Raw genomic sequence first — 15,993 nt, forward strand, 5'->3', positions numbered from 1 at the left:
ATTGATGTCAACTTTATATTCTAAAAATCTTCATCTGAGCAGCAGCCTGAATCGTTGGGAGTTGGAAGGAGACGAGGTGAGGACTGACCTGAGCGCCTGGTCGATGTTCAGACCGCTGAAGTTAAAGTTACAGAGATATTCTTCTGCCACCTTCTGGTTGAACTCATTACTGCAGACACACAAACAGAAGAGCTGCGTTAAGAAGGACAACTGACACATGACAGACATGAGGACACAGACGGACACTGACTTCTTGCTCAGGTGTCGGGCGACGTCAGACTTCCTGAAGCCGTCCAGGTGGTAGAGGCGTTTGGCGAGGCGCTTGGCGGCCTGCAGGTCGGCCTTCGTGCCGTTGGCCAGCTCGTCGTCGCTGCCGCCGAGCGCCAGGCGCTCAGCTACGTCAGCCTGTGGGTACAGCAGCTCGGGGGGGCGGTTCACCAGACGCTCCCTGGCAACACACAAACAGACACACACACGGGACGTTATCTCATGACTCTCACTTCCTGTTTCTGCTCTCGTTCCTGAGTCTTGTTCCTGTTCTGTTCCTGCAGTAAAAATCTTAGACTGAAAAATAAAAGCCTCTTATTTTGACAGTTTCCACACAAACACGTCAAACAGCCGCTGGGCTTCTGCTTCCTCATCACCTGAGACCCCCCCCCCCCCCGGTCGGTGAACAGGTGGTTCCTCAGCCTCACGGTCGGAGTCGGTTTGTGACCAGTGCTGCTGCATCGCCCGGCGTCTCCTCCGGGATCAACACGCTTTCATTTACTCTCTCCACCCGAGCCGGGCACAGTCATTTTGAATTTAACGCACCTATCGGCCGCTGGCGCTCCTGAGACATGTCCGTCCTCCATCAGCCGTCCTCCATCAGACTTTTAAACAGAAAGTGGACCTCGAACAGGAAGTGAAGTCCGACTCTCGAGTTGCGAGTGAGAGTCAGAAAGTGGGAAGTGGTCGAACCACTGCATCTACTTCCCTTCATGGAGCTTCTCACCACTGAGTCAGGGACAGTGACATGGGAACAGGTATCGAACCACCGTGCTGTCACCCATTGGTTTGTTAGCATCGGCTTGTCATATGTTCAGCGCCATCTTGGTTACTGAGACCAGAAGAAACCATTTTTTGAGGAGAGGGGGTGGGAACTTGACTCAAAAATCGAGGACACTCTGCACCCCCATTGGATGGTCCTAGCTGTCAATCATACTGTGGTATCCACCCCCCTAACATCCGGTGCTTTATGGTCTGTTTGGCTCTAAATGATCATAATTCACTAAATGCTGTTTATAACCACATGTTAATATCAAATAAATAAGCCTTTATCTACTTTAGGCTAACATTATTGTGTTCAGACTAACATGAAGGTAAGATCGATGGAATACGCATATTAAGGATATCATTATTTTAGCTTAGACTATAGATTGGAAATAAAGATGGATGATGCGACGGATCCTGTTGCCCGTAGGGGGTGCTGCAGCATGTGGCCGTCCCACACACCTGAGATGCTTCTGCTGCAGACAGAACCGTGAACGAGCAGACTTTACTTTTCTGTAAAGGAAAGTGAATGAACCTGAACTCAACACCACAGACTCACACGTTCTACAGCCGTCACGGCCATCTTGGTTCAACACCATCGTTGAAAGGACATTTTGTCTGGTCCTCAGAAATTCAAAGGCTTTCTGAGGGACTTGATAACTTAGTTTAAAGTTTAGGTTAGAGTTAGGCATTTAGTTGTGGTGGAATGCCTTATGTCCCTGAGTGTCCTATAGAGGGACAAGTGTGTGTGTGTGTGTGTGTGTGTGTGTGTGTGTGTGTGTGTGTGTGTGTGTGTGTGCGTGTGTGTGTGGACGAGACGGAACAGAGTGTGAGTGCGGATGTTTCTGTCGACGACTCCTTCCTCCGCCAACACAACCCATTCATCCAGGACAGAAATAACCAGCAGCAGTCAGTGAACTTCACCCGACCGGACGCCAGGAAACTCTTCTTTCTTCTTTTCCTTTTTATTCATCGTCCTCCGACTGCAGCAGATCAGAGGATGCTCGGATGTCTGTGCATTCACACACTGGAACAAGATACTTCCACCAAAGTCTGACAAATATAGAGCCTCAGAACTTCTACCACAAACACAAGCTAGTAAAGACATAAGAAAGACTGTTTTTAACTTTATAAGCTGTGGTGAGCTTCTAACTAAAACCAGCAGCAGAGCTGGACTGGACGTCCGTCCTGTGTCCTACGACCAGTCTCCCGTAGGAAACACCCAGTGCTCAACAGTGATCAGCACCATCCGATCAAAGGACCCAGCGCTGGACAGAGGTCACTGAAGGTCAGAGAGTCTAAGGTCAAAGGTTAAACACACTGATGATACCCAACATTTGATCGGACAGAAACTTTAATATAAAGCTGGATATTCTCAACATTGTAAAAAATGACCTCGATTCCGGTTGAATTTGAAAGTCGGGGTTGTGGACACTTGATGACATCACAGTCTGGAGAATCGATCACCCGTTGCTTTAGTTGAGCTGGATGCAACACGTTTTACCCCTGAACCTCCAGAAGAGTTTTGGACTCAAACATAATTCATAGTCATAGAAAAGACGACGAGAGGAAAACGAGTCTGAGATCAAAAGACAGAGGGAGAAAATGAAAGAGAGGGAAGTAGGAACAAATATAGAGAAAGAGAAAAGGAAAGAGTGAGAGACTGTTATTATCCAGGGTGTGTCCGTCAGCTGTCGTTCATCCAGACCGACACCAAAACACACTGCACACAGACGGACACACAACATGAACACAACAGATGAAAGAACACACTTTGTGTCCCGGTTTAAAGAACCCATATTTGACACCTTTCTGGTGTTGGTCCCTAAGATGATGGATCAGTGGATTAAAGTGGACAAACTGCGGCACTGTGTCCATGTCCTCTCTCCGTCCTCTCTGGAGCTGTAGACCTGCCTCTTGAGCCCCTCCTCTGATTGGCTGACTGCACTGAGTGACAGGCGACCAGGCCTATCACTGGTCTCATTCTGGTGCATCCTTCTGGTGACACAGCTGAAAGTCACGTGATGTTTGCAGCTATAGAAGAGCAGCCACGAGTTCACAGTCGTTACAACCGGATGTTTCTGAAGGACAGGTACACCGTCCTCATGTCTGTCCACGTCTTAGCAGGACAGTCAGTGTAGGAGTAACGTCCCGAGCAAAGTGGACTCTACTCCGCACTGAGCCCCGCGACACGGCCTCGGGTCTCCAGCAGAAACGTTCTCAGGAGGAATGTGCACGGACACCTTCTCTGCAGGGGTTCTTCTTTCTCCGAGAGGCGGTGGTCTAGTGGCAGAAACCTGGACTATGGGCAGAGAAGGTCTCTGGTTCGACTCCACGGAGAGACAACAAAAGACGAACCTGGATTGAGCTGTCCAAAAATCCAAGAGTCTCCTTACCCTGTCTAGTGCCCCTGAGCAAGGCACCTTACTCCCCCAACATCTGGTGATGAGGAGTGGAGGTGGGGGGTTCGGAGGCTGGACTGGTGCCGGCTGAGAGACGAGTGTGATCCCATGTGACGTCATACGGGGGAGGAAGAACGAAACGAGACGTTCCAATCACACGTTTCTCAGAATGGACGGAGGACAAAGTCTGTGGAGTGACTGTTTTCCTGCTCTGAGGCCCCCTGCTGGCCCCTTCAAGTCATTACAGATGGTAAAAGCCCAGAACATGTATTGCACACAATATGGACCCTTTAAAGGACCAGTCTGTGATTTCTACTGGACGTTGATGCTGTGATAGTTCGTTCCATCTCTTTTAAAAGTGACGAGGCAAGTCTCTGAGCCGACTCGAGATAGAGACAAGACACATTTATTGATCCCACACACACACACACACAAAGACACACTGTGCATGTGTGTGGGAGGGAATTTGGTCCTCTGCTTTTGTCCCATCTGGTGAACACAGCAGGACACACAGAGCAGGGGGCAGCCATGCACGGCGCCCGGGGAGCAGATGTTGGGGGAGTATGATGCCTTGCTCAGGGGCACTCAGACAGCGGGGAAGGGAGAGTCCTCCTGAACTTTGGAACAGATCCAGGTGTTGTCCATCAAGGTATGTTTTTGTTGTCACTGCGAGGAGTCGAACCAGAGACCTTCCAGTCTGATCGGAGACTAGAGAGGAGATCAAACGCAGTAAGACTCAAAGAGACAAGACTCAAAGAGACGAGCGCATCCAAACATGGCTTCTCAAAAAGATGTCTGGCATTCATCCTTGCTTGTAATGGGGTCTTTTAAAGTAGATTCTAAGGATTCAGCCTCAAAATGATCTGATGCCCCGAAATTCTCCTGAACTCTGAGATGACATTAAACTCTAATACCAGAGAGTAAAAACAGATCTGATGCTATTTGATGTTATACGAGTCACAGATCTCTCATAAGTGAGGCATCCACATGAGTTTGATATCCGTGATGTGTTTTGTTCTCTTCTGGAACGTTCACAGAGTTCAGCTCTCACATGTTCCGCTCACGCCTCACTGGGAAACAAGTGCTCGATCTATAATGGATGCTCAGTCCAGAGTTAAAACAGCAAACTACTTCCGGACTCCGGAGGAGCTCCTCGGCCTGCAGGGACGTTATTCAGCAGAAACTAGAAAACACAGGTTGATTAGTGAATCAGTTTGAAGTGATGCAGAGTGAAGCCTCAGAGACGGTCACTGCTGAGTTTTAACACTGAAACTGAACCGAACCCAGAAAAACCACAGGTCCTCTTCATCAAACCTCAACCTGAGACTCAGCAGGTGTTAACATCAGAAACTGCATCATCCACATGTCGCAGCCTGGTCCTCCTCTTTAGATCTCCTCGGGTTTGTGTCCCAGCTGAAGGACCACCGTCACTTCATGTGGATATTAATTAAACATCTGTTAAATATGAATTGTTGTTGTCGGCTCTTTTCTCAGACTCCTGCTGTTAGTTGAGTTTCTTGCTGTATTGTCAAGCATGATCCAACTCTTTAAAAATCACTGTTAACCATGGAAACAATAATCCATAAAGGACTAGAAGGATGCTCTGAGAGCTCAGACCTCTGCCAAGACGAACTGATTATCTCACCAGGTTAAAGAAAATGAAAAATGTATCCTGGATTCTCTGCTCTACCCAGATCTGCTCCGAAATCCACCTCTACACCACGGCTTCATTCAACCGTGGGAAACACGATCCTTCCTGATCATGAGTCTGATATCAACAAGACGTATAAACTACGTGTGTTTTACACGACTTAAACAAGAGCTTCTGCTCACTGACTGTGGGACGGCAGTGTCACACAGGAAATCAAGTTCCTCCACTGGGGTTGAAATGGGAACGTTGGGAAGTAGAACGTGAACGACTCCACTGGCAGAACACAGTGAAAGTTCAGTCTCCTGACGCAGAACTTCAGTTACAACCTGGTGCTGACACATGTAAGCTGGATCTATAATATAATATAACATTTCATAACTATTCTTTTGAAAAGGATTAAATGAAACAGAGAATAACTTCCACAGTTTTCTTTTAGTTCCACATTCTGAGTGTCAATTTCATCCATTTCAGGTTTCAGCAGAGTTGACATGAGCTGCAGTGATAACTTGAAATTAAGTTTAATGAATTATAATAACGAAAAATAAAATGACTGATTTATTTTGTATCTAAAATCAACAACGTGTGAGACGCTAAACAGGAAACGAGCGTCAACACGTCACAGCAGAATATTAAAGACTTTAGAGAAACTGAATTTAAATCTTTTTAAGAGCCGATGACCTTAAGGGGCGGACTCACCTGTAAACAGCCGGGTAGGGCGGGGCGTACATGTACCTGTCATCCAGAGCCCCGCCCCCCAAGCACAGCAGGTAGCTCGCCATGACTATGAGGAGTGGGCAGGGCTAGCACACTCTCCCGCCCAGTCTATGATGTCAGTAGCCGACAGAGCCGCCAATCAAACAACATCCACATGGACAGCTCTGATCTGAGGAGGCTTCACCACGGGGAACGGAGTGATGTCATAGATCTGCTGACGTCATTGTTTGTTTCATCAGCAGAAGCTTCTCGGATTCGTCTGTTTCCACTCGTCCTCCTTCGTCTGTCTTGTCCTCTTCACCTCTGTCAGCTCCTTCCTCCTCCTTCTCTTCTTTCACTCTTTAAAAACGTTCTGCCGTGTTCATTCCCTCTCAACAACTTCTCCACACGACTTCCTCTCCTCCTCAGCCGGATCTTCTTGTCCCGCCCCTCTCGTGCATCAGTTATTTTCCTTCACTGAGGGGATGGAGGTTTGTGTTTCCTCCCCCGTTGGACCGGGGACGCTCCTCCTCCTCCCTCCGTCCTCTCCTTCCCCTCTTCCTCTCTTTGTCTCCTCTTACCTTCCTCTCACTCCATGCACCTTCCTGGAAGAAGTTTCTATCTTTTTCTTTTCCTCAAAAACAAACTGCAGATTCTACAACCACAGTCTTCCTGGTGTTTTTAAACGTCTTAATGATCTGAACCTTATTTCACTTTTCTTCTTTGAGTAAAAACGATTGATTTATTGTCAAATGTTTTATCAGCTTCAGATTAACAGTTATTTTGTGTGATATTTTTTATAAAATCAAAAACAATATGGATTTTTAAACTAGCTTAATGTATTTCTTTTAGCAATGTTTAACCTAAACTAAACTTTGTTTAAAGCAGTTTTAACTCTAACATTATACCTTTATAATAAATACTAATATAAAGTTATAAACTAAAGACAGAGAGTAAAAAGTTCAGTTCTGTCTGTGGCTGGTTTTTCACATGTGAGCTGAACAGAATAAACTACACACTGAGTAAACCCAGGGAAAGCAGGTCAGAGGTCAGAGGTCAGGACAGCCAGACAACAGATGGAAAAGATCAACATGAATAAGGAGGAGGAGGAGGAGGAGGAGGAGGAGGAGGGTGTTCAGGGACTGTCTCTGGTTTTCTGACAGGACTGAGAGGTCTCTCTCTCTTTCTCTCTCTCTTTATTTCTTTTTCAAATACTTACTGACTGATCCATCTGGAATTTCCCTCTATAGGCTGATAAAACTGTTTGTGTGTGTGTGTGTGTCTGTGTGTGTGCGCAGCAGCAGCAGTTTGGGTGTGATCCTGTTTTTCTCGAGTTTAATTTGTTTTCTACTGGAAACAATAAAGTTTGTGTTTGAATCAGAGTTGTGCGTCCACACCCAGTGGACCGAGTCCAGACGCCTCCGACTGACACACACAAACCTCCAGCTGCAGTTTCAGCCGTTGACTTGTACCCACACACGAGTGAGGAGGTCTGAGGAGATTCTCAGTCCTGAGTCAACGAATCAGAGACGAAACCTTTGAAACATCAACAGCGTCCAGTCGTCAGATTCCAAACCTCTGATTCTCCCAGTTCACACACAGAGGAACAGACGATTCCACTAATCTCATCTGAGGTAGAGAACAACACCTGAAAACATGTTTATTCAGATCAACTACTCTGATTGGTGAATAGTTTAGGAAGGTTTAGGTTTCCTCAGCTTTCTGAAACTTTACAGCGTCTGACCTGAACAATCAGCTGACTGCAACTCACGACATGAGAGCACAGGGGTTTGGTTAGTAACCACGAAGGTGCAGATCTGGACGTAAAGAGGATGTGGAACCAAAACTAATCCTCAGACGCACGGAGGACATCCAGAGCCTGAGACTCAGAGACAAACCTTCTCTTCATCTTTAACAGCAGCTTCCAAGAACAAAAACTGATCGACAAAGAATCAATAAACTAGAGCTAAAGACCTACAGCTGCTGATCAATAAAAACCTGATTTATTAAACAAACGAGAACCACTCTGCAGCTGGTCCCCTCTTCTCCACCTACACTGGACGCTGTGTGTGTTCAGCTCAACTCCACGTCAGACACACTATAATTAAACTCTTGTGTAGTCTCTCTCACACACACACACACACACCTAACTGAAACCAGCTGCGTCTCTCTGTCTCCACCATGTGGCTGAAGCATGTTACTGCAGCAGGATTCACTAAAACAGTGATCTTCAACCTTTTTTGAGCCGCGGCACATTTTTTACATTGACAGAATCCTGGGACACACCACCAGCCAAAATGACACAAAATGACACCCTATGGCCTAACACAGTACATATAATACATATAGTTAGTAAAATCGTTTCTAAATGTATTAAAAAGCACTATTTTAAATTATTTCAGCCTTTTATTACTCGTATCTTTTAATCAGCACAAATTGAATCAGATTTATGAAACAATCTTTGATTGAACTAAACTTTATTTAAAGGGGACATATTGTGCCCATTTCACCACAGTTGATATGGTTCCTTCGGGTCTTAATGAAATGTCGGTAACATATTTTGGTCAAAAAACCACAAGGATCCAAAAAACCTCGAGGCGTGCCGCACACCGAGCCTCCGGCGGCGTGGAGGGCGACTGCCCCCCCAGCCGCGGCACGTGCCCAGCGGTTTAACCACAAATACCAATGAACATCAGCCAATGATATCAGTGAAAGTCTTGTTTATTACCGATGTGCCGAATCATCGGTGCAACACTAGATATTAGATCATTTCCCACAGCAGTCCTCACCATCTCTCATGGCACGCTGGTGGAAAATCACTGCTCTGAAATGTGTTTTCAATAAAGAAAACAACAAATCTCCGATTGTCACAATTCCAAGTTTCCACTGGAATCATGTGGATCTTTCTCCTTTAAATCAAAGCCTGAGTTTATATATCATGATATCATCCAATCACAGAAGCATCAGTATCTGCGTCTACAGACTTTATCCAGAACAAGATGCAGAATTAGAGGTTTGAGTTCAAAGAGCTGAAAATACACAGATTAAAATTAAATAAAAAGAAACGATGCTTCAAACCTAATTTACAGGGTTTTCTATGGCTTTAGCGTTTTCTTTTCATTGTTGTTCTTAGTACAAATTATGATAATTAATTTACCTGCAGCCTCAGTGTATTTACCCTCTTTCATGTGCATTGAACCAAACCAACACCACACAGATGGCCCGAGGCTCCGGGGCGCCCCCTGCTGGGGTCCACAACCAGCTCTGACTCACCTGGGGCTGCTGTGGAGGGACGGGGCCGAGGTCGCTTTTCGGAAGCCATCTTTGAGGTTGGAGCGACGCCACGAATCCTTCTCTGACCTGGAGCGGACCGGAGGGCCAGTGTCGTCTCCGGACCCCGCTCGGAGCCGGGCCACCGAGGCGCTGAGGCTGATGTCGGAGCGAGAGGTCTCTGAGGTGGAGGCCGGGTCCGGGCGGGCCAGCGGGGCGAAGCTCAGGTCAATGATCTGCTTGGCGCTGTCGCAAATCTGACTCTGAACACAGACACAGCAGTGTTACCTCTGTGGTCATTACACGACTGGGGATTCGTGTGCTGATGGTCCTACCTGGATCTCAGGGGTGAGGGTCGGCAGGTCAAAGGTGAACACGGACGTGGATCCAGAGGTCAGCAGGTCGACACTGTCCAGGCTACTGTACGAGGTGCCTTTGGCCCGGTGAGACTCCATGATGTTTTCAAAATGGCGGCTGAAGGAGTCGAGGTTGCTGTCGGAGGGTCGGCGGGGGCTGCCCACAGAGACCGGAGACTTGAGGCCTCCGTGGTTTTCGGACGAAGCCTCCGACGGCCTGAAAGGAAACAAACACTGAACTTTAACGTCTGTGGTGCTGAGGCATTATGAAGTCGAGACGTGGTCACAGGGAACTATGATCAAATGTTTGATCTGGTATCTGGACCACTTGTATGTGAACACATCAATAAGGACTAAATCCTCAATGTGAAGGAGGAACTCTGTCTGATGTGTTTTTGAGCTCTCACCCCTTCAGCAGCAGACCGAACACCTCGTCCTCGTCTTTAGTGGCTCTTTGTCTCTGTTTGTCTCCTAGCATCCTGACACTGGCCCAGCTCACCACTCCTTCCTCCTCCTCCTCTTCTTCTTCTTCCTCCTCCTCTTCCTCCCCCTCCTCCCTTCGTCCTGCCCGGGGTTTCGGGGGGGCGTCAGCGGGGCTGAAGCTGGAGTTTCCCTGGACGCTGCGGTTACTCCCAAAGGCCGAGTCCGCCTCTGCCTCCTCTGCTGTCTCCGCCTCCGCCCGCATCACCTGTAAGGTCATTATAAATATTGATCATGCATGAACTTTCAAAAATGTCCAGATGAAATACAAGCGGATGAAACCAGGTCACCTCGTCCAGGTCGGTTTCTCTGTAGCAGCGCAGCGGAACAGCGTCCAGATCAGTTTCAGAGTATTTAATGCTCCGGCGGATAATACCCGTCTCCCGGTTGGTGCCTGTGAGGGAAGGCGTCACCAGCTCCACCTCGACCTGCCGCACTTTGTGATGTGAAAACTTTGGACCCGGGTTGTCCCGCCCCCTCCTCTGATTAGCTGTTTTCAGATGTAGGAAGGAGGGAGGGGTGGGGCTGGGAGAGCCACTGGTCAGTGGCGTTGAGGATGAGCCTTCAGCTAAAGGAAAGAAACATAACAATATTTACTGTGACTAATAAAGTCTGAAGTTCTAAGGAGAGGTTACCCACAGGGATCTATAATAGATTCATTCCTGTATCAACTTGTTTAAATGAGACTGGAGGAAATCATCCAGCTAAGCAGGTGAAGATGCATCTATATGCCGATGATACAGTTTTATACATATGTATATATACACTCATGCAAGCCTAATTTGATGAACATTTAAAATGTTCATCTATAACAAACCACATTCATTCTGTACCAGAGCCAATCAAAATATTTCTGTAGTATTAAGATCATGATCAATATATCATGTCACTTCAATTTCAATGTTTACTATTTCAAATGTTTCAAGTGAATCTGAAGGAAAATAATGTGAATAAGGAACGTGCCATCAACTGTCAATCAAACTAACAAGGCTCCACATTGTTGTCGGGGGGGGAGATAGCCTACATTATACATAACTGTATAAACAAATAGAAGAAGATGGAAAAGCTCATGAGCACTTTGCAATTAAAGTGTTTTCTCATTTCTAGGAAGAAAAAATTAACGAATCTGTTAATAAAACTAACAGTAAAGTACAGAGAGAAAATATGACTGAACTGATTCCTCCACTCAAGTTAATGTAAGATTGTAATGATAAGTTCAATATGAAATATCATCAAGTTTCTGAGAGGTGGGTTGACGTTACACCTTTTCAACGGATACATTAAATACATGAGATTCAATCATTCACTTTTTGGTCTATGATGATTAATCAGCGAGTTCAGTTTTACCAGGCAACAGACTTCCACAGACTCCAGATCAGTACAACAGCGTCCTGAACACAGAACCAGAAGTGAGTGCTGGTTTGTAGTGATGCTCGTGAGTAGAGTCGTGAACTGAGCCGTGTTCTCGCTGATGTTAGGATTTAGCTAATTGGCTTAGAAGAAGAGTGGGGGCTGGTGAAGCTGCTTGTTTACTTAATGGAGAGAAGAAACAATACAATAACCTGCTAAAAGAAGCAATAGACATATATATATATAAATATATATATATATATATACTGTATATATACTGCTATTGATATCAATATCAACACATTATTACTGCTGCTGTCCACACACCACAACTAATCCCAACACTTGACTGAAACCAAGGCGCCTCTCGCAATGGGAATAGCGGTGGAATAACAACAATGAAGAACGTTGATCTGTCTCACTCACCTCGACAGCAGCGAGGCTCCTCCCCCTGGCCTCCAAACAGGAAGTCCCACTTGGCCTGGGCGATCTTCTGCGAGCGCGAGGAAGCAATCGAAGCTGAGCCGCTGTCCGACTGTAGGAGGAAACAAACACTGTGACAACGCTTGTTCTACTGTAGGAGACAGAGCTTTACAACAGACAAACTGTGAAGTGTAGAGTTAATTATTATTATTATCGTATCCATTGCATTGTTATATTTATGTTATGCTTGTTCTGGTGTTCCAATAAAAACAGATGTTTGAACTCAAATTTCCCATGAGTCTTTGCTGCAAAGCCCAATGGAACCTATAGTTAACCAATCATCTCTGTGTTCATGTTCTGATCATTAACGCTGTACAAACCCATTTGTCTTAGAAATGAACAGAAAGATGAACAGAGGCTGATGAAATAGAATCGAATGATGAGGATGAACATATTGTTATCATGTAAATATGACATCAGACCATGACTTTAACTTTTATTGTTCAGCTCTGAAGACAGATAACATCACGCCACTCTTTTCAGAGCTTCCCACACACACAGGGTTTGGCTGCATGTAAACACAACCAGCCCCACATCATCCCGCTGTGCAGCCGACCTGCATCCCAGAGCCCGTGTCGGTCGTATCGTGGCTGGACTGGCTCGAGGTCTCAGGGAACAGACTGTCGTTTCTCTCCAGCTGGAAACTGTCTCCCACGCTGCCTGTCACCCCACTGGAGCTCTGAGAAGACGTCCCACCAGCCCCACTGTGGTCCTGAACCTCCTCCCTCTGATCCTGGACGCCTTCAACTGACCTCTGGTTCCCCTGCACTGACGTTACGACTTCTTTGTTTTCTCTATCAATCCTGTGATTCTCCTCCTTGCTTGGAGTGTAAACTTTACAGTTTGTCTGACTGTAGTCTTGATCACAGAGTTTGTCCCTGTATTGGACTGGTCCAGTGTCCCTCCACTCCTGGTGCCTGGAGGTCCAGCTCACAGGTAAAGCGTCTGTGTTTTGGCTGGAGAGAAGTCTCCTGCAGAGTTCAGGTGATCTATTAAAGAGGTTCTGCTGCCTCAGCTCCATACCGGGTGCTTTATGGCCTCCAGTGTACTGTGGTGGCTGGTAGCGGTGCAGGGAGGACATGTCTTTACCTAGTGATGAACTCCGTTGTTGCTTTGGGTCTAAAGCTGGAGATTGAGAAGTAGTAACTCTCTGCAGCCTAGCCTGTAAAGCTGGAGATGCTGAGGAAGAGAGGCCTGTCTGGGACAAGAGGGGGGAGACAGGTCCTAGTCTGGTTTGAGGTATCGGTTTGTCTGTTTTACATTTGTGGTTGTGGTTGTCCCCCGACAGAGGTTCAGGGGAGACCTGGCCTTGAAGAGAGGCATATGGTTGGGATTCTTTTAGGAATGATGCCACCATCTTGGGACTCTCTGACCTCAGTGACTCAGCTGGAGAAGGTGTTGGTGAAGGAGACACATGATTACTGGACAGTCTGGCAGCCTCCACAGCTAAAGTACCAGCCACTTCAGCATGTAAGGATGGGGAGACACTTCTCCTGCCCACAACTGCATCCCTGGTTCTGCTACTACAGTGTAATGGTTTGGAGTGACTCTTGCTGGGAAAAGTTGACATATGGTGAGCACAGTACTGTTTACTGTCTTTAGCATTGTAGCTAGTGTCAACACAGTGGTGGGAGTTTCCACTTGTTTGGTGGCCAGTCCTGCGCTGGTTGCTGCGGGGGGGTGATCTAGATGGGATCTCGTGTTGGATGTCTGTAGGTCTCCCCGCAGGTAAAGGTGGATGAAATTTGCTGGACAACCTGGGGCTCTCATCCCCTGTCCATGGCCTCTGATGGCTCTGAGGCAGGCCATGGGAGTATAAGGTTGAGGTTGGAACAACTGAGTGGGAGGAGTAACCAGTGTGGGCACACAGGTGGTCAGAGGCTGGACTTCGGGGCAGCCCATTAACTGCACTACGGCAGATTCCCCTGTCCATCTCCAAGAGCTGCAACTTGGATGGCAGGGTGTGGGTGCTTCGGGGCAGGACGGGGGACCCCCCCAAGGACCTGCAGCGAGGGGATTGGTAGTGCCGTGGCAGAGTTGGGCTGCAGTTGTTTGGGCCATGACTGCCACATTGTCGCCGGATTTCAGAGGATCCGATCTCCTCCCAGGCTCTGTAGGTGGCTACAGCATCCAAAGTAGCCCTCTGCGGGTGAGGTGAGCCCTGCGTACCCTGATAATGAGACGGGTTGGGGTGATTAGTGTAAGGGTCCCCCCGTGCTGGCTGACCATTGCACCACACTGGGTCACTCAGTCTTTTACAGAGATGGGCAGGTAGGTTTTGCCCCTCCGTTCTATTTAAAGGGTTGTCCAACTCACGCCGGCTTCCCATGCTATGAATGTTTGCTTTTTCTATGTAGCCATAGGTCACCACAGATGTCCTTCCGTCCTCACCCTCCACCGCCTGGATATCATAGGACCTACGGTTGGTGGTGGGTGTGGTGGGTACAGTCAGCCTCCCAGAGGATGTAGAAGACGGCGAGATCGGTAACCTTTCCTGGTAGGGATCCATGTCAATTGAATGGGCACGTCCCAGTGATCCATGCCGGCCTGGACCGGTCATTCCAGGTGAAATGACCTGGAGTAACTGAGAAAATTCGTCATTTAACACATCCTGCCGATAGAACTGTGTAGGAGATCCTGTTGCGTCTGGGTTTTGAAGTTGGAAGCTGACGGAGTGCCTAGACGAGGACTTGGAAGGGGGTAAGCTTTCAGTCCCGCGCCCGGTGTGATGCCGAGTAATTGGTGAAAGATCTGGGCTGCGGTTGGGACTAGAGTGAGTGGAGCTCCTCTGAGAGTGAGGGAGGACATCTTGGCATGAAAGCGTCAGGTGGTTAGTTCCACTATTTCCTCCTTCAAGAACCTGCCCTTCCTCCTCAGCGACAGACCTCACCTCAACGTACAGGTGAAGGACTTTACCTGCCTGGGACATGCTGGCAACTCAGTCACCTCAAAGTCCAGATCTTCTGTTTCCGTGGGCCCTCGCTATTTGCACAAAAGGCCCCAGGACCTTCTGGAACCCATGAAGGTATTCATTAAATGTCGTTGATTGGGATCAGTCCCCGGACTATACATGCTGGTCTATTCTCCATCTTCTTATCGTGTCTTCAACCTGCGGCACAAAGACAAATAATATTAACAAAGTTAATATTATTTATTTTATTTCACAAAAGAAAGTAGCTGATTATCTTCTTCCGACACAAATCCAAGTAATCGAAACTCCTAAACTCCTGCAGAAGAATGCTCTTTCTCACACATACACACTCTCAAACTTGAATCCCAACCCATAATCTTTAATATTGTGTGTTTTGTTGCAGTGTATTAATGTGAAATTACCTGCTTAGTCTGTAGTTCATCAAGAACCTCTTATTTTTTCATTCCAAAATATGTGCAGCAGTTACTGAAGGCTAGAGCCCGAGAATCAAAACTCATACAGCTGCCTGACTGAATCACAAGTGCCCCTCCGTTTCAGAAAGTGAAGAGCGACCGATGAGGCAGAGCGGCCCTTAGAGGGTTCTCGTGGACCGTGGTCCTTCAGCAGGTTCTAACAGTCTCTTTGAGGTCGGCCACAAGGTTCTCGTGGTCCTTTAGAAGATTTGTTTGGTGGAAGATCTAGGTTAGTTGAGAAGATTATAATGATCACTGAGGATGAATGAATCCCTGAAGAGGTTAAATTGAAAAGATTCAAGGGACATTTAGGATGTTTCAATTGCGCTTTAGGCTTTTTAGGGAATCTTAAAATGCTTGACAAGTTAATGATGAATCCAAAACTGATTCTTTAAAAAATGTTCTCATGGTTAATAAGAAAATATAACTTTTCCTTTAGGATGTGGATGTTTCCGTTAAGAGGCTCTAATGGTTCTTGAGGGTATTGTAGAGGTCCAGGCTGTCCAGTCACTGAAGCAGCTTTAGGATAGTTGAGGAGGATCTGAAGGACATTGAGGTGTGAGAAGTCCTTTCAAAGGTTGTCGTGGTCTCTAAAGAAGTTCTAGGGTAAGTGTTCTGATAGGACTCATAGTGATATGTGAGGAGGTTTATTCCAAAACATTTTGCAATCACAAGAATATATGACAAACAGCGCTGAAGCGGGGTAATAACTAAGTTCCTTTTAATTTATAACGATCTGTAAAGAATACAAAAAGTTGCTGTTCTGGTTCTCAGCCTTTCAGACCACTTGAGTCCTCCTTACCCTCTGATAAGATTCAATACTGTGGTAATTAAAAGTCCATTCATGTCCTTGGCTACCTTCCAACATGGCGGCAGGAATATGTGGGCCAGC

The 15,993-nt window shown here is 46.8% G+C and overlaps 1 protein-coding gene across 2 annotated transcripts in view; it reads right to left on the bottom strand.

Moving 5' to 3' along the window:
* Nucleotides 1-15,993, bottom strand: part of psda (pleckstrin and Sec7 domain containing a) — a 31,079-nt gene that overhangs the window by 12,573 nt on the left and 2,513 nt on the right. Inside the window, exons 2-9 of one of the 2 annotated variants that reach the window (XM_062400330.1) lie at nucleotides 12,274-14,826; nucleotides 11,661-11,769; nucleotides 10,175-10,452; nucleotides 9,812-10,092; nucleotides 9,384-9,621; nucleotides 9,052-9,311; nucleotides 251-448; nucleotides 89-169 (exon numbers count right to left, since the gene is read on the bottom strand). In XM_062400330.1, the coding sequence (XP_062256314.1) occupies nucleotides 89-169; nucleotides 251-448; nucleotides 9,052-9,311; nucleotides 9,384-9,621; nucleotides 9,812-10,092; nucleotides 10,175-10,452; nucleotides 11,661-11,769; nucleotides 12,274-14,646 (3,818 nt within the window). In that variant the 5' untranslated portion in view covers nucleotides 14,647-14,826. Of the gene's footprint in view, nucleotides 1-88; nucleotides 170-250; nucleotides 449-5,781; nucleotides 6,283-9,051; nucleotides 9,312-9,383; nucleotides 9,622-9,811; nucleotides 10,093-10,174; nucleotides 10,453-11,660; nucleotides 11,770-12,273; nucleotides 14,827-15,993 lie in introns of those variants that run through there. The other variant, XM_062400331.1, reaches the window with a different exon arrangement.

Source organism: Platichthys flesus, chromosome 12, assembly GCF_949316205.1.
Source record: "Platichthys flesus chromosome 12, fPlaFle2.1, whole genome shotgun sequence".
In the NCBI taxonomy this organism is placed as follows: domain Eukaryota; kingdom Metazoa; phylum Chordata; class Actinopteri; order Pleuronectiformes; family Pleuronectidae; genus Platichthys; species Platichthys flesus.